The 25749-nt window shown below is 38.0% G+C and overlaps 1 protein-coding gene across 15 annotated transcripts in view; it reads left to right on the forward strand.

Moving 5' to 3' along the window:
- CDK14 (cyclin dependent kinase 14) overlaps positions 1–25749 on the forward strand; it is a 642291-nt gene that overhangs the window by 342244 nt on the left and 274298 nt on the right. For 11 of the 15 annotated variants that reach the window (XR_014066045.1, XR_014066046.1, XM_081531328.1 and 8 more), the window contains one exon: positions 18375–18495. Coding sequence is in view for 12 of the 15 variants with exons in the window: in XM_081531328.1 (XP_081387454.1) it covers positions 18375–18495 (121 nt within the window). In the remaining 3 variants the exon portion in view is untranslated. The remainder of the gene's footprint in view (positions 1–18374; positions 18496–25749) is intronic. The other 4 variants (XR_014066047.1, XM_081531329.1, XM_081531327.1 and 1 more) reach the window with 1 other exon arrangement.

A 25749-nucleotide genomic window follows, 5' to 3' on the forward strand; every position in this document is an offset into this window, starting at 1 on the left:
TCTTGCATCTGTACTGGCTGCTGAAAAAACCATAGCTTTGACTATATGAATGTATGTTGGCAAAGTGACGTCTCTGCTTTTTTAGTATGCTGTCTAGGTTTATCATAGCTGTCTGGTTTGTGTATCTCAGGCTAAATAATTGTTTAAATCCTTCAGTTCTGAGACTTTAGCTTGGGTGCCATCAGGAAGGGAAGAGTCTTCATTTAAAATAATTACTGCTCTCTGATCTACTTCCTGGTACATGGATGAATAATCATGTTGAATCTGACATCCAAATTAAAGTGTTTTTAATAATTGAAGGTGTAGGGCATTGTAAATAATGGTGAAGAATAATTTTTCATAGTTCTACATTGTTTTGTATTTAATAATTCATATAATAAACTATAGAAACATTTTTACCAGAAATCACAAAATCAGATTATTAGCTTATTTTCTTTATTATGATCTTGTAATAACTTTCAGTTTAAAATTTTTTCCATCTGTAATAGTCAATTTACTTCAAATGTTATCATTTACTGTTTTTGTTTGTTGCATTATATTTTACATAAAATGAAATTTACCACTTACAATTTGATGAATTTGATAAAGGTATATAATGATAATACTACCTCCATAACCAGGTATAAGAACACCTTCATCACCTCAAAAAATATTATAGCAGTCAAATAAATACTGCTTTTCTTACTATTATTTTTTAACTTTTTTTCAGACCTTAGTCAGTCTGAAAAAGACCCTGAATAATAAAAAGTACTTGGAAAACAAAATTCCTGTCTTATGAAAAATTCTAAACTGGGGTTAGCCAACTTTTTCTATAAAGAGACAGATAATAAATATTTTTGGCCATGAAGTCTTTATCACAACTATACATTTTTATTGCTTTAGTGAAAAAGCAGCTACAGGCACTATTTCAACAAATGGATGTGGCTGGATTTGGTCCATGAAATGTAATTTGTCAACCCATGCTCTAGACCTTTGAAACTCAGTATTTCTTATTAATATAACCAATGAGCTGGTAATAGAACATTTAGTTCAGTGAGTTTTTCAAAGGAATACATTAGTTAATAAAATAATTTGTAGCATTTTAATTTAGCATACTTGTCTTTTAGAAGTTATTATTTCTGAAAATATCCAATATATGAGATACGCCAAAAACCCGCAAAGTATAATTAGAATAAATTAAGTTTATTCAATTTTTTGTAGTAACAAAGAGATAATGAAAAAAGAGTGGTTTGAAATTAGTGTTAGTACCAAAATCTAAAACCTGAATTATACATCGTAAATCATAGTACCAACCTACAAAATTTTTACAAATGCTTAACATATGTTATACTGTATTTTCTTGTAGTATTGCTGCTCTGAATGGCATAGTTACTTGTTTTTGAGTGAATAATCTGCCTTTGTTTTGTGAGTGTTCTGCAACCATTTGAAGAGTCTTACTAAGTCCTCAGGGTTCAAGAGCCTGATGCAGGAGAAGAATGTTGCCATTTGGGATAACTGAGCATACTTACAGACTAGGCTGTGATGGAACACTTTTACAGGCTGGAGTTTTAACCTCTGAATGTAAGACGTTTGTCATAGTATCTTTTCTTTGCTCAAAGTCCAACTTTATAATGTTATATTGTCCTCACCAACCAGTTTTTAAGTTAAAGCCTAGTAATATTATATATATAAAAATATCATCCCTAATTTACTAATTCGCACATCATTGAGGGAGAATGGGTTATCATAGGAGCTGTTGTTGTTTAGTTGCTAAGTCGTGTCCGAGTCTTTGCATCCCCATGGACTGCAGCACACTAGGCTTCCCTGTCCTTCACTATCTCCTACAATTTGTTCAGGTTCATATCCATTGAGTCAGTGATGCCATCCAACCATCACATCCTCTGTCACCTCCGTTTCCTCATGCCTTCAGTCTTTTCCAGCATCAGGGTCGTTTCCAATGAGTCAGCTCTTCGCATTAGGTGGCCAAAGTGTTGGAGCTTCAGCTTTGGCATCAGTCCTTCCAATGAATGAATATTCAGTGTTGATTTCCTTTAGGATTGACTGGTTGGATCTCCTTGCAGTCCAAGGGACTGTCAGGAGTCTTTTGCAGCATCTTATGAGCTAGGTAATCAGTGATTTGTAATAGGAAATAGTCATTTGTGACTTCGTGGTAGGAACATTTCAAAAACTGGACATTAACATAGAAGAAGTGTTTTGGGAAAAAAATGTTATATAAGACAGCTTACCTTTTTACTTTAAAGTACGTAATATGTAAATTACCATTTTTTAAGACCAAAAAAAAAAACCAAGTTCATACAAAATGATTTAGTATAAAGGATATCTTTTTTAAGAAGCTAAGGATGATTTGTTTTGTTTTGAAGATAAATTCCCTCAAAATATATTTTTTGAAATATATACTGTATTTGTTCATAAAATTTGATGTTGTTGTTCAGTTGCTCAGTCACATCCGACTCTTTGCAACCCCATGGACTGCAGCATGCCAAATAACCATGTCCTTCGCTGACTCCCGGAGTTTGCTGAAACTCATGTCCATTGAGTAGATGATGCCATCCACACTGAGTCAGCCCTTTGCATCAGGTGGCCAAAGTATTTGCTGTAGTGTCATCTTTAATGGCAGATATTACTTTAGAGTTATTCACTGCCCATGAGATACTGTCTCATACTTTTAGATTTTAATATACAGTCATGATTTCAAAGATTAATCAGTCTACACAAATACTATATTGTACCTGACTTCCAGATATATATTTCAAGTATTGTTTCTCCTTTGTGCTCCTTTAATGAAGTGTTTAATGAAGGAACAAGTAGGATCAAGAAGAGAGTGGATAGCAAAACCGAGAGGATTTCATGGCTCCGAAACTCAAATTGGTTGGAAGAAAGTTTCTAAATTTAAAATGCCTTCAGTTACATTGTAAGCTTTCAAATAAAGCTTCACTGGTGAAGATGAATCCCTTGAAGAACAAGTTATTTGGACTGACAAGATGGGGATATTTAAAGTATATTTAACAGATTCTAAAAAGGACATGTGCTTCAGATGGTAGGTTTCTGTCTTTAATTCTTAAAGGATAAGACAGTTGTCTAGTATAGCACAAGATGAGTTTACATTTCATTACTGACAGCTCTTTTCAAACCATGGCAGTCTTTTGTGAACACTCCTGGTCCTCTCAAACTTAGCATGTATGATTTGTGCTGACAAGTCAGGATAAATAGATTGTCGGGCTACTGATTCTGAGTTCAAACTTTTCAAAATCTACCTGATACTCTTATTGCCATTAGTCCTGGGTTATTTGGAGAGTGCCATGCCTTCGAGTGGGTTAATTGGATGTAGAAGTGAAACCTTCATTGCATGAGTTGTAAAAATTTAAAAATCCCAGCTGCTCAGGCAGTCTTGACACTTTCATCTTAGGGAAATGTATTCTAAGTACTATACTTTCAAGCACGTTTCCCTTTAAGGAAGATTTTTATTTTTTTAACTTCAAAATTGCCTGATGATTCACATTACTCATGCAAGCTTATCGTCGGTCTTAGTAGCTAAACTGGCTATTATGCAGACAGACAAGAGCTTTAGAAGGCAGCTTGGTTGTAGTGGTCAGAATATCTAAATAATAGTTTATTTCTGCCTGTTCCACCCAGTCATTAACTCACTGCCACCAGCCATCAGTTTTCCTGCAGCACGAGGAAGGCCTGTCGTTTACAACCCATGACTATTTTAGGACCAGCGCTACAAAGTAGAAGCAATATGCTGAAATCTTAGGGTGGAGTTGAAAAAGAGGGTGCTAAGACTGCACAGGGCTGAGTGAGGACTTATTTGATCCCTTTTGTTTCTCTTTTAAAAACCAGTGTTTTTGTTCAGTAGGAACATGTGCACAACAGTAGCAGATACTTCCAAGAGGAAAAACTGGGCATTTAGTGAAAATTGCGTCCTTCTATCTCCTGTTTCCATCTTTCCGCACAGGCAGGTCGCTTTTACCTGTTTCTTATGTCTCTTTTCAGAGACATCATATGCATGTATAAGCACCTTTCTTTTTATGCAAATAGTAAATATCATGCTCACTGTTCTTCTTTTTAAAAAACTTTTTATTTTGTATTGGGGTATACTCAGTTAACAAACAATGTTGTAATAGTTTCAGGTGACCAGGGCAGAGGGGTTCAGCCTTACATATACATGTATCCATTCTCCCCCAAGCCCTGCTCCCATCCAGGCTGCCAAAAGCATTGAACAGGGTTTCCTGTGCGATACAGTAGGTCCTTGTTGGTTATCCATTTTAAACATAGCAGTGTGTACGTGTCTATTCCAAACTCCCTAACTATTCCTCCCCCCCTTTCCCCCCCCTCCCCTTCCCTCAGCAACCGTAAGCTCCTTTTAGAAGTCTGTGAGTCTGTTTTGTAACTTCATTGGTATCGTTTCTTTTTAGATTCCACATGTAAGGGATGTCATATGATATTTATTCTTTTCTGTCTTTCTCACTGTCCTTTATGTTGCCTTTTCTCTTATGAGTACGTCATTGTTGGTTCCATGTTAGTACGAGTAGATTTAATGGCTTCATCGGCTGCATTTTGTACTATAATTTATTTAGCTAGTTTTCTCCTAGAATTTGAGGTTATTTTTAGTCTTTTAGTATAAACAGCATCACAACAGGTATCCACGCACATAAGTCTTTATGTGTATGAACATAGGAGAAAGATGCCATTGATCACTTTCTGAAACTTACTTCGGAAACACACTCAGTGACTTCCAAGTTCAGTTCAACCAGCCAACTCTATGAACACATTACTCATTCTGAGCCCTGTCTAGGCTGGTCCTGGGGACTCTGAGGCATCGGACATGGTGTCTGCCCTACACAGGACAGTATCACTCTTCAGTGACTGCAGTGCTTCGAGGTCTAGTGCTGAGTGACAAGTGAGAGGTGCAGCAGACTACTGTGGAAATCCACAGCCAGGAGGAATGACTTCTGATTTGGGGATCAGGGAATAATTTGAGGGTGGGCTGGAATTAGACGTCCATGTGGGAAGTGGCAGAGAAGGCGTATGGGGAGGGTCCAGGAAGCATGGGTGCACCAAAGCACGTGCTAGGTGCACGGCCCTCCACACGGGGCCTCCTCACCAATCCTGCCTTGTGCCAGGCCTCTCCCACTTCAGAACGCTGGCACTTACTGTGCCCTCTGCCTGGAATAATACTTCCCTGAGATTTCTTATTTGGCTGCACCATGCAGCATGTAGGACCTTAGTTCCCCGACCAGGGATCAAACCCACACCCCTTACAGTGGAAGCGTGGAGTCTTAACCACTGGACCACCAGGGAAGCCCTTCCCTGAGATTTCTTGATGGCTTGTGTTTGAAGTCTCAAGATGCAGGTTAATTTCACAGCTTCCCCAGAACAGTGGGTAGGGACTTGCTTTACTTTTATACAACAGAAGTTGCCATTTATACATACAACAGAAATTGCCATTGTTGGATTTCTTAGAATAAAGGAACAGTCAGCCTCAAAAGTAAATTCAGGTCTCTTTCTGTCAGTAAAATTAAACATCTGGAAGCTTTGAAATGAGTGTTTATACTTCTGCTCATCAGGGTTTTTGTTTTATTTTAAAAAACTCGGGTCTGGGCATACCTCTTTCTATGCTTAAGTTAACTTTTTGAGAGGCAGCTAAGGTGCCATGCAGAATCAGAGTCACTGGCTGTTGTTACAGTTGGGATGTAAGCTGGTTTCACACACAGGAGCTGTGCAGTTCATAGGCAAGGGTTCTAGTAAGTAGAGGCAAATCGATCCCCTGTCTGAATGTGCTTTAGTTTATTATTATTATTTATTTTGGCCACGCTGGATCTTCCTTACTATGCACAGGCTTTCTCTAGTCGCAGCAAGCGGGGCTACTCTTGAGCTGCAGCAAGCAGGCTTCTCATTGTGGTGGCTTCTCTTGTTGCCGAGCGCAGACTGTAGGGGGTGAGGGCTTCAGTAGGTGCAGCTCCCAGGCTTATTTGTCCCGTGGATTGTGGGATCTTCTCAGACCAGGGATCAAACCTGTGTCTCCTGGGTTGACAGACAGATTCTTTGCCACTGAACCACCAGGGAAGCCCTTGAATATGCTTTAGGTAGTCTTGTCTAAGTGCTACATTTTACAGGAGACTCTGTTTATATTGGGATGAAGAAGGGGGAAGTGGTAGTAAGAAATGGGCAGTCATAGGGAATGAACATTGCTCGTAGGGAGCTTATAATATATAATAGATAAACAGGTGAATAAAACAGTTTTATGTACTTACTGTCAAGTGAGTTGACTAGAGAGTGAGATATGATATAAAAATTTGGAGGAGAGATTGATTAGTTCTTGAGGTGTCATTGATCTAAATTTTAAATATCGTATTAAAGTTTGAGACATCATGGAATTTGTTAGGAAAATAAGTTCATCACTTACATTGCTAACCAGTAGCTTGAATATTAATAGCATTAGAGTATGATACCCCTTGTTACATCTTTATTTAACATGTTTGTGAACGTCATAAATGAATTAAAGCATCTTATAAATATTTTGAGTTTGTGTGTGTGCTAGCTGCTTAGTCATGTCTGACTCTTTGCGACCTCATAAACTGTAGCCTGCCAGGCTCCTCTGTCCATGAGATTCTTCAGGCAAGAATACTGGAAGCAGGTTGCCATTTCTTGAACCAAGGGATCTTCCCAACCCAGGGATCCAACCCCCTTTTCCTGCACTGGCAGGTGGATTTTTTACCACTGTGCCACTTAGGAATGTATCTTGTTATTACAGACCAAGTACACTATTCATCACTTTCCATGCATTTCTCATTTAATTCATACAAATACCCTATGAGTCAGGTGTGGTCATTGTATTGGGGATCCTAAAAGAAAACAAAGGGTGACTCCCACAGGTGACTGAGGAGGGGTGGATGAAAGAACTATTTATGAAACTGTGCACAGGGCTGAAGAGGTGGGCCCTCTCTAGGCCAGCAGCCTTTACCACTCAGCCCTGCAGAATTAAGAGAGAAGTACATTCTAGAACCGACTGAGCCAGAGAGGACTTAGCCACGGCCATTTCCTGTCCAGCTGAGAAGGAGCCAAGGGGGACAAAATATGCCAACCTCACTTTTTTCCCTTCTCTGCGATTTTTGATCCCTGTGCCTCTCCCTGGCCAAACCCAGCTTGAGGCCAGGGGACATAAGACTCTGTAATTACAGGCCCATTAAGGTCACCCTCTGGGGAGCAGAGAACAGAAAGGAGGAAGAGGCAAGAATGCATCAGGAGAGGCAGACAGAGAATATCCAGCAGAGTTACCACGTGCATCTCATATGTGAAGCAACTACAAGTCAGCTCAGTTAATCACTTGCCCCAAATCACACAGCTTGTGAATGGTGGTCCCAGCTGAGCTCACAGGGGAAGCTTTCACACATTACAGGGAACTGTCTCTTCCTCGGATTATGGCAAAGGACTCGGAAGGGCCAACCTGGCAGCTGGGAAACCAGTGAGGAGCTCTTTCCAAGATTCAAGACCCAGAAGAGTAAGTTTGAGGACCTGAAATGCTAGTGCCATAAAGACAGAAAGAGGGGGCAGGATTTGAAACAGTGGAGGCAGATTGGATAGAACTGTAGACCTCAACTTCCTTCCAATGAGAAATGATGATTATAGGGACTTCCCTGGTGGTCCAGTGGCAAAGACTCCGCCTCACCCCCCAAATGCAAGGGGCCTGGGTTCAGTCCCGCGTCCAGTAACTAGATCCCACATGCCACAACTGAAGATCCTGTGTGCTGCAGCTTAGACCTGGTGGAGTCAAATAAATAAATACTTTTTTAAAAAAAAGAAGTAATGTAGAGAACAGACTGTCTTAGATTCTTTCCAGCATGAAAGCTGTATGACTCATCTCTGCAATGATTGTGATACATGTGTCTTTCATGCAACTAATGTATCTTTAAAATATTCCCCGAATGTTCAGTCTACCTCCTTTTGGAGATTTAAAGTTTATTTCTGTATTAGTAATGCCCAATTCTGGTATCAGGACAACCAGGATTGTCACTGGGTGTCATAAAACATGTTTTGAAATCATACAAATAAAGTTAAAATCATCAAAATAATATTCATGTCTTTTCATAAACATTTTTCTTCTAATGATAATGTCTGAAATCCTATAGTGAGTAGTACAGTGTTGATATCCCAAAATATAACTTGACCTCTGTTCAAATAGTAGGAAAAGAGAAAAGAAAAAAGTAAAAGGATTGGAGAAAATAATTCATAAAAATCGGGCAACAACCATAACATTTTAGAAGTTTCATAACGACTTAGTGTAGCCCAAACCACTCCCCTTCCCCCTTGGCATTCGCTCGGTGATTACCTCATTAATTTGAACTCATTTAGTTGGCCATTTACCCTTATAAAAACAGAAAAACCTCTTAGTTCAAGTTTGAGTGTAGTGGCCTACTTTCATCGCATGGAATATTTTAAAAATTCACTTCAGTAAGGACACGCCAGAAGAGCTTTTTGTTTAGGTGTTACTACTACATATTCTTCAGATTAGCTTAACTGCACTCAAGTTTGAGGTTTCTGAAGGAAAAAATGGGCCTTGGGTTCCTGTAAGATAAATAATGCCCCCGCCCCCCCCAAACTGAATTTCTAGCTGTTACTCTCCAAGTTACCACAGCCTTCTGGCTAACTGCTCCATTTCTGGGGCTACTGCTTCCTTCCAATTTCCATTTTAAAAGACAAACAAAGTAGCTGATAATAATTGTTCTCATTTCAGCAACCAGAGCCTAACTTGAACTTCCTGAGCCATTTTTCTTTATCAAACGTTCGCGTTTACGTATGTTTTTGGAACCTCCTTTCAGTAGAACTAGCTGTGTTTTCTCCTCGCTTCTCTTTGCAGTGTCCCCTGCCTCCCTGTCCTCACCCCAACCCTCTCCCTCTGTCACAAGACTGACTTGTCACCGTTTTGGGCTTTCAACCCACTCAGTCTATGCTGCTGCCCATCTGGAGCTCAGGCACAAGTAAGTTCCCAGATTCCCAGTCTTTCTGAGGAGGCAATCACACTGCCTGCATTCAAATCCTACCACGGCCACTTACGACTGTATGGCCAGAGGTAATTAGTTTCCTTAGTGTTCAGCTATGATACTAACACTTATATTAGGGCTTCCCAGGTGGTGCTAGTGGTAAAGAACCCACCTGCAAATGCAGGAGACACAGGAGACCAGGTTTGATCCCTGTGTTGGGAAGATCCCCTGGAGAAGGGAATGGCAACCCACTCCAGTATTCTTGCCTGGAGAATCCCATGGACAGAGGAGCCTGGCGGGCTACAGTCTGTGGGGTCGCAGAGTCGGACATAACTGAAGTGACTTTGCGCACAACAATTATATTACTTTCTAGGTTACTTTAATGATTAAATGATATCACACATTCAAAACTCTTAGAATACCCAGCAGATTGTAACTGCTCGAGAATTTCTCATCAGGTTTGCCTCTGTATTATAAGCCCTAGCATATCCACTGATCTTCGTATTTTTATATTATCTATAATAAGACTAGAATATTGTCCCTCCCCTATTTTTACTAAATTCTAGGTGGTTTAGGAAGGAAATGGAAATAATTTTCGCATAAATCTCCAAAAGGAACACTCACTCTCATTTATTATCTTTCTTCAAAGTTAAAAAAAATTAATGAACATAGGTTATTTTGAATATTATGTATATATGATAATTTCATCCTTATACATTGGCTTCTTTCATATTAAGCACAAAGCATGCATTTGGCATAATACTGTAATTATTCCAACAACAAAAGAATATATTGTTTTTATCTTCTATGCAAAATAGAAAATAAAATCTTATGTATAAATTTAATTATAGTTACAATTATTCAATAAATAATCTCTTTAAAACATCTAAGTGCATACTCATAATATTTTTGTTACATAAATATATTTATAAACAAATGGTCTGAAAGTTCTGAGTATTACAGCTTGATTTAAAACTTAGATTCTTATGATAAATTTAGTATGTTTTGCCTTTAATTTTTAAAAACTGGAAACAAATCAGCATGGATATGGAAATTCATCAAAATTGCCAATTTAGTCAAAGTTATAAAATTCATTTTCTATATTGTGTTGTCATCTAACCTTGGAATAATAACTGTGAGTTTCATTAACTGAGAAGCAGAAACTAGAAAATGAAATGTAAATCAATGAACTGTGAAAATGATGATATATTCACGTATACTCTCTTGAAAATGATTTTGCATTTTCTGCTAATGCAGATGTGATGTGGGATCAGTGAGGTGGAATTATTGACTTAAAAGGGCTTTTTAAGAACTTGAGCATATATGATCTTCATACACTTAGTGAACAAAATTCTTAGTAATATTTTCTTAGAATCCCTGAGTTTTAGTACCTGTATGGACTTTAAAGGTTTTCCTTAGCCTGACCCATAGTCAGCAAACTTTTTCTTAAAGGACCAGATTACTAAATTTTGTAACTTTACAGGTTATACTATGTGCTAAGTCTATCAAGTCGTGTCCAACTGTCTGTGACCCCATGGACTGTAGCCCACCAGCCTCCTCTGTCCATGAGATTCTCCAAGCAAGAATACTGGAGTGGGTTGCCATGCCCTCCTCCAGGTAATCCTCCCCACCCAGGGATCAAACCCACCTCTCTTACATCTCCTGCAGGTGGATTCTTTATTGCTAGTGCCACCTGGGAAGCCCTTATAGGTTATACAACTCAGCTTTGCTGTTGAGTGCAAAAAAGCCATAGACAATATGTGAAGGAACAGCTATAATTGTGTTCCAGCAAAATTTATTTACATAGACAGGTAACCTGCTTCTAGGCTACAGCTGGCTGACTCTAATCTCAGCCCCTTTATTTTACACATAAGTGAGAGAGCTTAAGTGACTTAAGGGCACACAACTAGCTGGCTAGTGTCAGAACCATTATCCAGCCTTTAGTTTTTTCTTAGTGCGAGTCTTCCAAAATGCATAGTACTGCTCTGGTAGCAAAAGCATGTTTACTACATGGTAGTTGGCCGAAAAACTGGCTAATTGGTCTTACCACCACACCTATCAGTTTCATGTAAAGCAGTATTTCCCAGAGGAATGTATTGTTTTTTATCTTCTATGCAAAATAGAAAATAAAATCTTCATATATATAAAATTTAAGTATTTGAAATGTTCCTTTCTTATTTAGAATGTCCTTTTTAAAATATTATGATCCTTCTTGTTATTTCAAATGAAAGATAAAAAATGTACCCTTGTGGATAGACAGAAGCTAGGCATAATTTACTAACTTAAAGAATTCAAAGGCAATTAAATAATAGCAAAATAAAATATTGCCTTAAAATGTTTTAATGTCTTGTGGGCTTAATCTCATTTTAATTAGAGTTTGTTTTCAGAGATTACTCTTACTCAGTTGAAAAGCCTCTGACAAATGCCAGTCATAACATTTTAAAGGGATTTCGGTATCCTGTGAAGAGTACCTTCTGTTAAAGTAGAAGTCCGGACAGAAACAAAAACAAAGATGTTTCATTTAAAGGAAAGAAAAGGAGATTATAATTGTTATCTCAAACCTTTTTTTTTCTATCTTAAGAAACAACATATGATATTAAAGGTATTAAAAAATAAGCCTATCCCCAAAATGCTCACATTTCCTGCCTCCTGTTATGGCAAATATGAGGCTAGAGAATTGGAGGGTGCTTATAAGGGGAGATTGGGCATATAAGTCTTTTATTATTCACATTGAAGATTGGTCCAAGTAAATTTGAATTTTCAATAAAACTAATCTCAATGCATGTAGATCATTTATTGTCTAGAATATATTTCAAAATTGGTAACTGTTTGCCATGCATAAACCTGAGGCTGCTATTACATTCCTGCAAGAGATGATGATGATCTGAGGAGAAGGAAGAAAAGAGAGAAATTATGATGTAAAATCCACTGAATTTTTAGAAGTTTTTATTTATTTATTTATTTTTGACTGCTCTGGGTCTTTGTTGCTTTGCACAGGTTTTCTCTAGTTTTGGCAAGAGGAGTTGCTGTGCACGGACTTCTCATTGTGGTGGCTTCTCTGCAGAATACAGGCTCTAGGATGCATGGGCTTCAGTGCTTGTGGCATACAGACTCAGTAGTTTCAGCTTGTGGGCTTGCTAGTTACGTCTTGGGAGCTCCAGCATGCAGGCTCAGTATTTGTGGCACACAGGCTTCATTGCTCCGTGGCATGTGGGATCTTCTTGGACCAGGAATTGAACCTGTGTCCCCTTATCCACTGTGCCACAAAGGAGAGCTTCCATTGAATTTTGTAATTTTGTAAGTGAAAGGAGCCTATCATGAAACAAGACTGCCGGCTTTGGTGAATGGATGGATAGTGACATTTAGCGGTCAGTTACAGAACACTGGAGGTGATAGTACTGGTTGGGGAATTGGGAACAATAAAAATAAACATACATATGGAAGATCTAAATTGTTATTTTTATATAGAAATCTTAAGTTTTAGGGGAAGATTGATAGTAGAGATGTGTATTTGGGATCTTCAGCAGGTATGTAGTAACTGAACACATGGGAGTAAACCAGATCCTCCAGGAAAACCAATCAAGTGCAGAGACCAGAGGTCAAAGCCAAAACTCTGAACATCCCTAGAAGAAACTACTTTTCTCATTTGGTTTGTTTGATAGTTGTTTATTGATACACTCTAAGAGTGGCAGTAATGAGCTTTACAAATTAATTTAACCCATTATCAGATACTTAATGTAAATCCTCTGAGAGGGAGAGAATGCCATTAAGAATATCTATTTAAAAAGAAATTCCTGGACTTCCATTGTGGTTAAGAATCTGCCTGGCAGTGCAAGGGACATGAGTTCAATCCCAGGTCTGGGGAGATCCCACATGCTGCAGAACAACTAAGCCCGTGCACCTCAATACCGAAGCCCTCACACCTAGAGTCCTTGATCTGCAACAGGAGAAGCTACAGCAATGAGAAGCCTGCACACTGCAACTAGGGAAAGTCCACACACAGCAACAAAGACCCAGCGCAACCAAAAACTAGAAAAAAATTCCTGGCCAGGTCCCAGGACTTTGCAATGGGAAAGAAATATAAAAATTTTCTTCTTCCCTTACTCTGTGGATTAGCTGACAGAATAGAGAAAGTCTTTTCCTTTTCAGCCTGACAGCCTAATGGTAAAATGTTACCCAAGTATGTCATGTCTGTTTCGAATGAAGTATTGAAGAAAGGAGCCCCTCTCTTAGAAATATCGCTTTGTGATTAAGAGCAGAACATTCTTTTTCTGATCATTCAGTTTGGGGAAGGAGGTATGGTGAGAGAGGCCTGTGGGAATTGATCTAATATGAACGCAAAACCACTGACAAGCACTGAACGGTGGCGCATCCTCTGGAGAGACTGAAGTGGTGAAAGATATTTCTTTATATTGTATCTTAGTTGGCTTTCACAAGTCCATCTAGCGTTTGCCATTATTCCACCTAGTTTGAAAGAAACAAGTCAATGTTGCCAGTTCTTCCGCAATTCCTTAGTCAAAGCAAAAACATGGAAGTGAGCATTTTTGAACCCCAATTCTTGGTTTAGCCACTTTCTCCATGGAGTCAGAGGGAGAACTCAAGTCTCCAAGCAGGGTTACCACCTGTAAAAAGGATGCATCAGGATTTGAAAGAATAATTAGATGTGCATGGAATAGAAATCTATTGGACATGAGTGTGCAGCTATTAATACAAGAACTTTTACTGTTTGGGGTTCTTAAAAATGTTGACTAGTAAATTGCCATTTGACCCTGGACTCATAGCACATTCCCTGTATTAATGATACAGTTCGCTGTAGAGACTTGTGGTTGGTGTCCAGTTTAGTGCCTGTAGTACCTCTCCATTCCTGTACTTGGAGAAGGAAATGGCAACCCACTCCAGTGTTCTTGCCTGAAGAATTCCATGGACAGAGGAGCCTAGCAGGCTATAGTCCATGGGATTGCAAAGAGTTGGACACGACTGAGTGATAATGGTGTGGAACTGGGTAAAACCGTATCTGAAGCCCACACAGAAGTCTGAGCTGGAGATAAAATCTTAAGAGAAATCTCCTAAGGATGACAGTTAAAACTTAGCATTAGCCGCAGTTATCCACAGAGTGTATGCATTTAGAAAGCATTGGTTTAAATATGTAGCTGTAGACAAGTCCATCAGTTGTGGAGCAGATAGAGGGAGTTCCAGAAGCCGGCCAGATCACTCCTGTTATCTCTTCCATAACTGAGAAGTCAAGGGAATAAATTTAAAAGATTAGGAGGGAAGTTTGGGGGAGAATTGATACATGTATGTATATGGCTGAGTCCCTTTGCTGTTCCCCTGAAACTATTACAACATTGTTAATCAGCTGTGTGCATGCATGTGTTCATGCTAAGTCCCTTCACTCCTATCCAACTCTTTGCTACCCTGTGGACTGTAGCCTGTCAGGCTCCTCCATCCAAGGGATTCTCCAGGCAAGAAAACTGGAGTGGGTTGCCATGCCCTCCTCCAGGGAATCTTGCCTACCCAAGGATTGAACCCACATCCCTTACATCTGCTGCATTGGCAGGTGGGTTCTTTACCGCTAATGCCACCTGGGAAATCCAGTCAGCTATACTCCAATACAAAATAAAAAGTTAAAAAAAAAATAACCTGCCATGTGGCAGATATGTATTGTATTATATTGCATGCTTGCATGCTTAGTTGCTTAGCCGTGTCTGACTCTTTGCATCTCCATAGACTGTAGCCCACCAGACTCCTCTGTTCATGAGATTCTCCAGGCAAGAATACTGGAGCAGGTTGCCATTTCCTCCTCCAGGGAATCTTCCCAACCCAGGGATCAAATCCACGTCTCCTGTGTCTTCTGCATTGCAGGCAGATTCTCTACCCGCTGAGCTATCTTCTGGGCTGTTATTGCATTATCTTACATATCACATAATTGTATTTGCATATTATTATACGTTTCATCTTATGTTACATATAATAATAAGTGAGATAACAAAATAAAGAATGGGAGTGGTCAACTGTATCCATTGCAGCTGAAGAATCTCCGTTGGTTGATGCCAAAGGGTTCGTCCACTTAAGGCAAATGTTGGAAGAACTGTCACATGACTTACTTTGTGTCCCTGCCGGAGGGTAGAACCATACTCAGAATGGCAGCAGAAGTTAGACCATCTTACAGAGATATGAAGAGGAATTCTTTCCTTGGGAAAGAACTTACCTGTAAAGCTTCTTAACTCTTCTGGAAATCTAAGATTCTGCTGTGCTAACTCATATTAAGGTTGCCCAAATTTGAATAATTGGCAACAGGGCTTGAATATTAGTATTTTTAACTCTGCTCTTTAGGGATCTTTCCTTAGTTCGAAGTGGTAACATCTTTTCGTTGGATACTCTTAAATGGTTATGCAAGCCAATTTAGGTGCCCAAAGGAACATGCATCCTTTCATATACACATGCTCAGCCAAAGCAGCAGCGTATAAATAACCTATACTCATCTAGTTAGCATTTCACTTTGCTTTTTTGACTTTTAATTGAGACTAAACATTAATATAAGAAGTTTTGATAATAACCCCTGAACTTCATCCTTTTTAGAAGGTAATGTAGCTCTCTTCCTGTAGGGTAACCATAGCAACTGACAAGGAACAGAGAAAGAAAGCTTTCACACATGCTGTGCTAATTAATCCTATCCTACAGATTTCCTTCAGCTGGAGGATACAGTTTAATAAATTTTGCATGAGTAAGTGTGTTTTGATGCATGAACTATATAAATACATAGGAGTATCTTTACTAAAAATATTTATTTAAAAATGCAGTTGTGTATTTCTGCTTCAAGGTGTGCTTTTTTTTCCTTTTGAATCATTGATTTAATAATTTGCTCCCTCTCTGAAAAGTTGGGTGATTTCTCTCTTTAACTGAACAGAAGTATTTTTAGGGTGAAAAACTTTTGTTTATCAATATACAAGACAATTTTCCCCAAGAATATGTTTTAATTGACTCTATGATATAGTGAGATGTGAGTTTTTCTCAAGTGATGCAGGAGAGTGTATCTTAAAAATATCATAACATCATTCAATATAACACATTTACAGGCAAACCATTTTAAGAAACTGTCTTAACGCATTGAAGAGTTAGAATATCGAAAACTCACTTTCCCTGATGATTTGGGAAGTTATATGACCTGTGTGAATGGAGTATGGGCAGTCCTTGACCTAAACTTGGGGCTTCCCTGGTGGCTCAGAAGATAAAGAATCTGCCTGCCAATGTAGGAGACATGGATTTGATCCTTGGGTTGGGAAGATCCCCTGGAGGAGGGCATGGCAATTCACTCCAGTATTCTTACCTGGAGAATCCCATGGACAGAGGAGCCTGGCGGGCTACAGTCCATGGGGTCACAAAGAGTCGGACACGACTGAGCAACTAAACACTCACACAGTTGACCTAAACTTGAGATGGAGAAAAATAATGTAGACAAAGAACTTTTCTGTTTCTATTTTTTCAGAACTATTTAATAAGTTTTACAGACTTACATTCAGAGTGAGCATAATTGACTTGGAGTCATACATCATTATTTAGATTTATACTACTAGGTTATTTTGAGGTCTGGTTCTCTCTTTAAAACTGGGAATATCACAGTTTTCTATAACCAGTGTGGTCTTCTGAGCTGTCAAAGAAAATCTCTGATTTTTAAATGCTCCTGTCCCTCTGGCCTAGCTTTCTGTCAACAGGGCCTTGGCAAAACCAAGAAAACCCAGCCTGAATGTTTTTGGCATCCCATTTGTCTTGACAACAGCATATGGGGCAAGTCAGAACCGATACGCTTAGTTCCTTGGTCTGTATAGAAACATGCTCATTTGAGGAAGGAAACCCTTTGATGGTAGTACAAAACTCTGGAAACACTTTAACGCCCTGATTGTTTTATCTGTTGTTCAGTTTTGCCTGCTTTGAGGTAGGATAAAACCTTGCAGAAAAAAGAAGAGGTTATTATGGAAATCTATTTTCAGAGATAGTCATTCCATTCATGTGCAGAAAAGTTAGAGACCATATATGTGTATGTATGTTTGAGTGTGTCAAATCTGTACACTTTAATATGGAATACTTATAACACTAGTCAATTTATAATATGCCATTGTGTTGTTATAAAACTGTATGATAGGGAAAATTGAATTATTGTAACCAAATTGAACTAATTAGAAATTCTTCATCTTACTAGCTATTCTGTTAATTGTAATATTTACATATAATACAGTAAAGGAAATGCCATTAAAAGGTGTTTATTAAAAAGTATTTAATAAAAAAGATAATGTTCTTAAGTATTACATAAAAACTTAAATGACCAAAACATTAAAATGAATGTATTATGGTTGGTTCACTGTAAAAATGTTTATTTGCTTAGAGCATCACAGTGATAGATAAAACTTTACTCTCATCGCTAATGAACATACCCAGAGAGAAAACTATCATACAGTTTTTTTTCTAAAAATAATATCTGTGATTTGTGATTTTTAAAGGAATGATGTATTCATTGTATAAAACTTGGGAAAAATTCAGAAAATGTATTAAATTGAAAAAGTGAATATTTCTATATTCAGAACTAACCATTGAAGATATTGAAATATATTTTTCAGCAGTCTTTTTCCAGTGCCTAAGTATTTATGATTGTGAGGTCAAACTGTACATAATTTATCACTTAATATATTATTGTGACCACTTTCCCAATTTTTAAACATTCTTAGAAAAGTTTAATTTTATTACATGATATCTCATCTCCATGTACCAGATTTATTAACTATTCCTTTATAATTATTTATTCATGTGTTTCAAATGACGCTCCTGAGTAAGCATTTCTTAGTGTTTGACAGAACACTGAAACCGAAAGAAATTTTGGAAAAAGCCTTTGAGAATAGAGTCATCTTCTCTTCCTTCAGATTCATAATACACGTTAGAAAAAATTAAGGGCACTGAGAAGTCTCACAGTATACAGACCTGTTTTACTTTTTAAACCATCTTTTCTCAAAGTTGTTCAGTCTTGGAACTTTTTCTTATCATACTTATTTTTAACTGTCAGAACCAAAGTACCATGAAACAATCTTTGGAAAGCCAGGAGATTTCTAAGCTTCTGTATAATATCTAATAGTTTATGAATCATTTGTTTACTCTTTTGGGATTTTTTTTTTAGGTTCTTAGTGCTTTATTAGGAAATATAAAGGATTTATTGGTTATTAGCATGTATTTGAAACAGGGAAACCAAAATATGCTTTCCCCAACCTTTTGCATAACTTTGACATTGCATTCATGATTCTGTATTATAATATCACGTTTGACCTTTTAAAACTGTGAACATCCAAATTTAAATTACTTTGATCATTAATGTCTATTAAACTTCTTTATGTTCCCTGTAACCCACAGGTCTCGCAAGAGCAAAATCCGTCCCTAGCCACACATACTCCAATGAAGTGGTTACCTTGTGGTACAGACCTCCAGATGTCCTCTTGGGCTCGACAGAATATTCCACCTGCCTTGACATGTGGTGAGACATGGGGCTTTACTCTAGCTAATTTATCCATAGTGCTTGGTCTGGGTCAAGCCTAGACAAACATGCTAACAGTTTGAATGAAGATTAATGGTACTGAAGTGTTTGCCTGTGTGTGGCAATACGGCTGGAGTTTTTGAAAACATAATTGGGAATGTTCCCTAATCAGGGGCTCTCTTACAGATGGTGTCTGGTAATGGTTCTTGATGGACAAGGGCAGAGACATTTTTCTAGCTGTCAGTTCAGTGATTTTCTCCCTAACGGTCTTAATTTGTGGCTTTGTTTTATAACAAGGGAGTATATATTTCTAAACAGCAGTATGAGTTGGAAGTAATAGAAGCATGTTTAAATTCACAGCAAAATTCAGATAAATGGTCTGAACATTTTACTATAACTGTAAGGTACTAAATTTCATACAGTATACCCCTGAAAACTGTTGGTGCCAATTATTCAAGATGAAGTAAAACAATCACTTTAAAAAAAATGTCAGAATACGTTTAATTCCAGTAGAGTCACAGTTCTGCACAATGGTTTAGCATAACTTAAAAATCTGTTATAGGAGGCCCAAAGACTGGTGAAATTTAATGTATGATTATTATTAATGATAAACTTTAATGAGTTTCCAGTCTAGTATGATCTAGTTCAAATAAGGGAAAAATCTTCTTTTTAACTATCAGGGAAGGCTTAATAGTGAATGTTAAAAATTTCATTTATTAATAGAAAAATTCCTTTTCTAGACTCACAGTTGTGTTTAAAGTAAAACAGTTCATATAGCACATAGTTTTTTAATAGCGGGAATCATCTTCCATGAATGATGATGTCCCATACACAGAATTCAGCTACATGTTCACATAATGTTTATGACCTCAGTAAAGCTGCAGCACGTGCCATTTATCTTCCTGCCATGTAGTTACTTCACTGCTCTACCCCCAGTAATCTTGGCTTTTAGTTAATTAGGCTGTAATGTGTCCTGGCTGTCTTCCCTGATGTTTTTGATCGAAACACTTTATGGGGAGAAAACAATGAAGTTTCTTGTGATGTAAGGCACAGTATAGATTTACTTAATTTAGATTCCAGCAACTCCCTTAAACATGGGATTTGGGGATCTGTGAAGCCACTGAAAATCTATGCAACATTTTGTGTACACATGGGTATATTTATTTTTTTGAGGTGTAGATCTCTAGCTTTCAATAGAGCTTTAAAAGAATCTGGGTCATCAAACAGCCTAAGATCTATTGCCATAGATTTTATAACACCTTATAATAAATGTAATACCATTGTAAATGCATGCTCCAAAACAGTGAGAATAAAGATGACCGTCTATCATTAAGGAACCAAGCTAATCCATTTTTTACGTCAAACTTCCTGGCTTTTTTTTTTTTTTTTTTTTGACAATTGTTTACACAATTAGATGTTTTTTTTGTCTTTTTTTCCCCCAAAGCTAAGCAGGGGCTTGAACAAAACAGCTATTTTGGTCATTAGTTGTAACGGAGGAAAAGATTGGAAATAAAGGTCAATGACTGCATCTGAATATCCGTTACTGTCTCATTCCCTTCCTCCTTCCTGCCTTTATAGTTGCAACTTGACTATACAAATAATCATTACTTAATATTCTTGAGTTAGGGAGTTTTTCTCCATTTTTTGAGAATAGAAATTCTAGATTGTCTTTCAGTGAGGTCAGTTAAGGACTCTGCTAATAGAACATAGTTTGGAAACATTTGTGACTTGGAGCCAGTCTTGTCTTAGTTGCTTGGCAGAGCACTTCAAGCTCTACCCTTAGAATGGGGAGAAGCTATTTTTTTATATGCTAGTGGCTAATTTTTCCCAAAGCTTTGAAAGTGCTCTGTAAAGAGAAAAGAACTACATGGATTATGACTTGCTAATATGTCTGTTTCTGACATGTAGTATTTGATGTCCAGTCTGTGTCTTTCCACTGCCCCCAGCCCCAGCCTTTCTTTCTTTCACATGTGTGTGCCTGTTGGTATCCATTCCTTTAAGGAAGAAGGTTTGGTTGCTTTCTGCCAGTTTGCTTTAAACAGAGACATAATGAAGCCTAAGAAGAAGATCGTAATTTAAGTGGAAGGGAGGAAAACTGATATGAAATAGTAGACTCCAAATGCCCTTTTGTCTGCATGCTAAGAGTATTCACTGCCAAAAACAAAAAATAAATGTGTTAATGTTGCAGCACTTTCCCACACTTATTGGCTGTTCATTTCTGAGTTATGTCAATGCTATGCCTGTCACTCTGAATATGATTTCATTCCAAGCCATTTTCTAACAGCCGTTTTGTTATTTTCCAGGTAAAATGTATGTATTTTTCCAGTCAGAGAAAAGTTCACAGGGCGCTGATTTTTGCATCATTGGTGACCTTGATTCTGGATATTGAAAGATCTAGAAATGGGACTATAGTTAGTTGAGTCTTGGCTCAGCTGCACCGAAGAGCAGTGCAAATATTAACCCATAGACAGTAGTGGGGAGGCAGGTGGCAGTGGTTTCAGGCTGTTTTTACAGTTCATTTACCATCCTGGGGCAGCAGGGTAGTAACTAAAAACTAACGATCCCTACACAGTGTTACAATTTCCAGTGTTCTGTTTAAATAGCTTCGGGCAATAAAAATATTAATGAAGACACTTATGCATTAACATCGGCAGTGAGTGATGGAAATCAGAGCTCTCCCATTATGATTTACTGCTCTAGTCCTCCAGCATGTTGGTGATGTATAGATATACTGGGCAGTTTGAGAACTCATCAGGAAAGGTAGTTTTTGATACCTTGACTGCCTCCATGAAGGAGGATTTAAGCAGAGGAATCAAATCGCACTTTGCCTGGTATATAACTTCCCTTAATTCTTGGATTTTATAACTCTTTGTTTAAGTCCAGGCATAGGAAATCATCTTTAAGCTTCTAAACCAAAAAGGCTTACCAAGTACTGAAAGCCACATTAAGAGAAGTGCGGATGTGCAAAGGAGCTTATCTGTGTAGTTCCTCCCTTGTCAAGGAGTTCTGTTCTAGCTGTCGAGGTCATTGCTCTAAACAAGCTTTATATTGCTTTATAGAAGCTCATAAATGTATTTAGAGTGGCGTTTGTTTTCTAAAGCAATAGGTCACTTGGGATTGTTTTAAGGGATTAATTTTTAACATAGGGTGACAAAATTGTCTGTAGCTAATAAATGTCTCATCAAGATCCTGGTGCTTTTGGGAGGGGCCACAGTATATAGTGGTAACACCTTGTGTCGATTCCATGCTCCCCAATAGCATGTCAGTCTCTCCTTTTCATCATCTTTTTCAAAGCTAATTAACATATTAACTATGCTTGTCAAAGTGTGGGGCGAGTCGTTTATAAATAAGCCTGTCAAATGTAATGAGATTGCATATTAAATCACCCTTTCTCTATTACATCTCTGATTTAGGATTAAAATCAATTTATTTAACATTGTAGCAGCTGGGTGGTTAGAAAAAAAATTTCCATACGGATCTTGATATGTAGAAAAATGTCTGCATCAAAATTGATTTTGCATATATCAGAAAAGAAATTGCCTATTTATTGAGTATTATAATGCCATTTAGCATTGCATTTTATTCAATAAGCCTAATTACCATACATATTGGCAATATAGAGTTCTGCCCTCATCCTTAAGAGTCTCTCCTGAACAAAGGAAATTTATGTAATAAAATTTCCTTAGGATTCAGGTTTGTTAACCAGTGTTTTAAGAGAAAGAATCATAAATGAGTCCTACTGTAGTGCCCACCCAGAAAAGACATGTGTTCCATGTGAGATAATATCTTGAGTAATTGGCTAGTAGTAATAATAATAATTGAGTCTTAAGCATTAGTATTAACAATAGTAATAATAGGAGATACTTTTCTTGGACCCAAGTTGTATTCTAAGCTCCTTTATACATTAAAAAAAATCTGCAATGTTTATTTTGTCCTAATACTCTTTTTTTATAAACATTTATTAGAGTATGGTTACTTGACAATGTTGTGTTGGTTTCTGCTGTATGGCAAAGTGAATCAGCTACATGTATACCTACATCCTCTCTTTTTGGGATTTCCTTCCCATTTAGGTCACCACAGAGCCTTGAGTGGAGTTCCCTGTGCTATACCATAGGTTTCATTAGTTGTGTATTTTATACATAGTATCAATAGTGTATATATATCAATCCCAATCTCCCAATTCATCCCACCCCCTTCTTCCCCATTGGTATCTTTATGTTTGTTCTATCTGTGTTTCTATTTCTGCTCTCTAAATAAGATCTTCTATACCTCTTATACATTTTAACTACTTACCTACTGTTCCATGATAAAGTGGAAGAAAGCAAATCCCGGAGAGACTAAATAGAATAATAAAGGTCATATATTTAGGAAATAGAGTCAGCATTCAAACTCAGAGCTAACCCACTCCAAAACCTTTTCTCCCTAAAACATATTACATAGTCTCCTAAAATGATTTATAAGTAATTGTTTTTTTCATTTTACTAGTAAAATGATTCCAAAACACAGTTTGAAAATTTAGGTTGTGCTCTGAGTCATGTTGGGTCCTTTGCATGTTTCAAACCAAGTGGAAGGCTTGCCTCTCAATTTTATTCAGGGTGGAGCTTTTTTGAAATAAACTTAAGACTTGACTCATTGAATTGAATATATTTTCGTGGGACCAATATCTATACTGGTAAGTATTTTCCCACCTCCTAACCTATACTCATTTACCACTTCTGTTAAAATGAATGTATCCATTTGAAAAAGAATGCTGGTAAAAATGAGAATTTTTCATGGGCTACATAAAGTCATCTAACTGTCCACATTATTTACACATTTTCTAATTAATCAGATCAAAAGACCAAGAAGGATTCAAATTAGTCACTGTCCAAAGTAACGTCTCTTTAAGAGCTCTTGAGAGCTGCTTAAATAATACATGATCCAAATGACTTATTGGTATTGTCATGGACAGTGCAATGCCACATAAACAGAAGAACAGAGGTACTCAGGAGAGTGTTGGGAGGTGGGAGGGAGGTGAAAGCTGAGCTCCTGGTGGCAACCGTAGTTTCTGAGCCACTTCTACTATTGAAATTCTTTAAAAGTAGGATGACCATAGAGTATATTGTCCATACCCGGATACCTTTCAGAGTTAATAATAATTCTGCTAGGACAGTGTGTATAAAACAGGGATTTAATTGTGACCTGTGGTCATCTTACTCGTAGCACTGGAGCAATAATTTGCTAAATCCTAATAGTCAGAAGAGACAGTGCATTTGACTGCTTGTTTCACACCAAAGGAAAGCTGGCTACAAAGTTCTGTTCCATTGCTTTATAACAAATTATCTCCAAAAGTACAGTTCTCTCATATGAGATTGTTATGACGTTGTGGAGTGGCTGCCAAAGTGCTGTCTTTAGTGATGGTTTTCAAATGCTGATGGGAACCAGTTCTCTTATCCTATCAAAAGTTTAGCATGGTTATGGTTATTACATCCCATGTTGTTTATCAGTGTGTGTTTGTATGAGAGAATCTATGTGTATTTTCAGTGAATATATTTGGTCACTTGTTATATAATGGGTTAGCTGAATCATAACATATAAAATGAGACATTGTATGTATATTTCACTACTAAATGTTTTACAAATAAAAATTCCCCTATTTGCATCAAAGTTGGCAAAGTAATTGGTTACCCACAACTGGTGTTTGGATGACTTTTATCTTTATTACCTCAGATATTTTTATTGATTTCTGAGTACAAAGCAGTATAGCAGATGTAAATTAAGTGTTAAGGCCATGTGTGAGATACCTAAAGAGAAAGAGTCGAATGGAAGTGCACACTGCTAGGCTGACTGAAAGAACAACTGGGAAAACTGAGAATCTGACGTAAAGTTCCAAAATATATACTACTCTGGAAGCAGGAGTGTAGAATCAAACAGCCCTATAAAATTCAAGAAGCACCAGAGGGACTCACTATGTTAGAACTCAATACATTAGCATGGTCATTGGATGACTTTTAAATAGCCTATTGCCATGACTAACTTTTGTGTTACTAAGTCTGCCCTTGGTACACTGAGCTGCCTCTCTGGTTGATGAGAATAGCAAGAGATGGATAAACGGGAACTTCTTTAAGAAATATAAAAAAGAAAGTGAAGTCACTCAGTCGTGTCCAACTCTTTGTGACACCATGGACTGTAGCCTACCAGGTTCCTCTGTCCATGGGATTTTCCAGGCAAGAATACTGGAGTGGGCTGCCATTTCCTTCTCCAGAGCAGATGATAAAAAGACCAAGTAGCTGAACACTGGGATTTGTAAGTACCTTCGTCTGGCCAAGATGCTGGGGGTAGGACAGGAGCAGGTGACCCTGCACCCTGCTGTCCAGATGTCCCAAATCTCCCATTGCCTGGCTCCCCTGCCGGAGGGGAAGGAGTTCCCTCACTGCTCGCGTGGGTCCAGGGAAGCCCTGCTGGCTGGCAAGCCAGAGCAGTGTTTCCGGGCGACAGCGCGTTGGTCTTCCAACACCTTGGGTGAGATTCTGCATGTGACCTCGACTAGATGCCAGCACTTCCTCTCACTAAGGAGCAGGGGCCCCTGGGATAGGGCATGAGTGCAGTTTAGGAAATACACGACTCCATAAATGTTGAAAGTGGTGTATCAGCCAAGCTAAATATTTTGCATTTCTATTAAAGTATGCTGTGGACAGGTGCTGTGGGATATATTACAGAATTAGAATCTGCTGTATTTGGTTTTAGGGAGATTAAGATACTGTAGAGTCTAGAGACTTGGAGAGAAATTTGGCCCAGGATGTTCTGATCTTACGTGTGTATGTGTGTGTCTGTGTGTGCACTCATGCATTTAAGTTGGAAATATATGTTAGTGCTCAACATGTGGAAAATATTGAATGCTTACTAGTGCTCTTTACGTTTTGTAAGTTGTGCACTTTTTTTTCATTTACAAGTTGATTCTCTGCTCCTGGTAACTAGCAGTGGTTTGCTGTTTAAGGAGGCCGTGTTATAGTAGAAAACACATCAAAAGCCCAAATTAGGTTCTGACTCTGCCACTCCTTAACTGTGTGAACACAGTTGACGAAATTCCTTAACTACCCTCTCTTCAGTTTCTAAATCAGAACATTTTGCTAATTAAATCTATATCAGTTGTTGTTCAGTCGCTCAGTCATGTCCAACTGTAACCCCATGGACTATAGCAGGCCAGGCTTCCCTGTCCTTCACTATCTCCCAGAGTTTGCTCAAACTCATGTCCACTGAGTTGATGATGCCATC

Source organism: Giraffa tippelskirchi, chromosome 10 (genome assembly GCF_054371585.1).
Source record: "Giraffa tippelskirchi isolate mGirTip1 chromosome 10, T2T-mGirTip1v1.2.pri, whole genome shotgun sequence".
Classification (NCBI taxonomy): domain Eukaryota; kingdom Metazoa; phylum Chordata; class Mammalia; order Artiodactyla; family Giraffidae; genus Giraffa; species Giraffa tippelskirchi.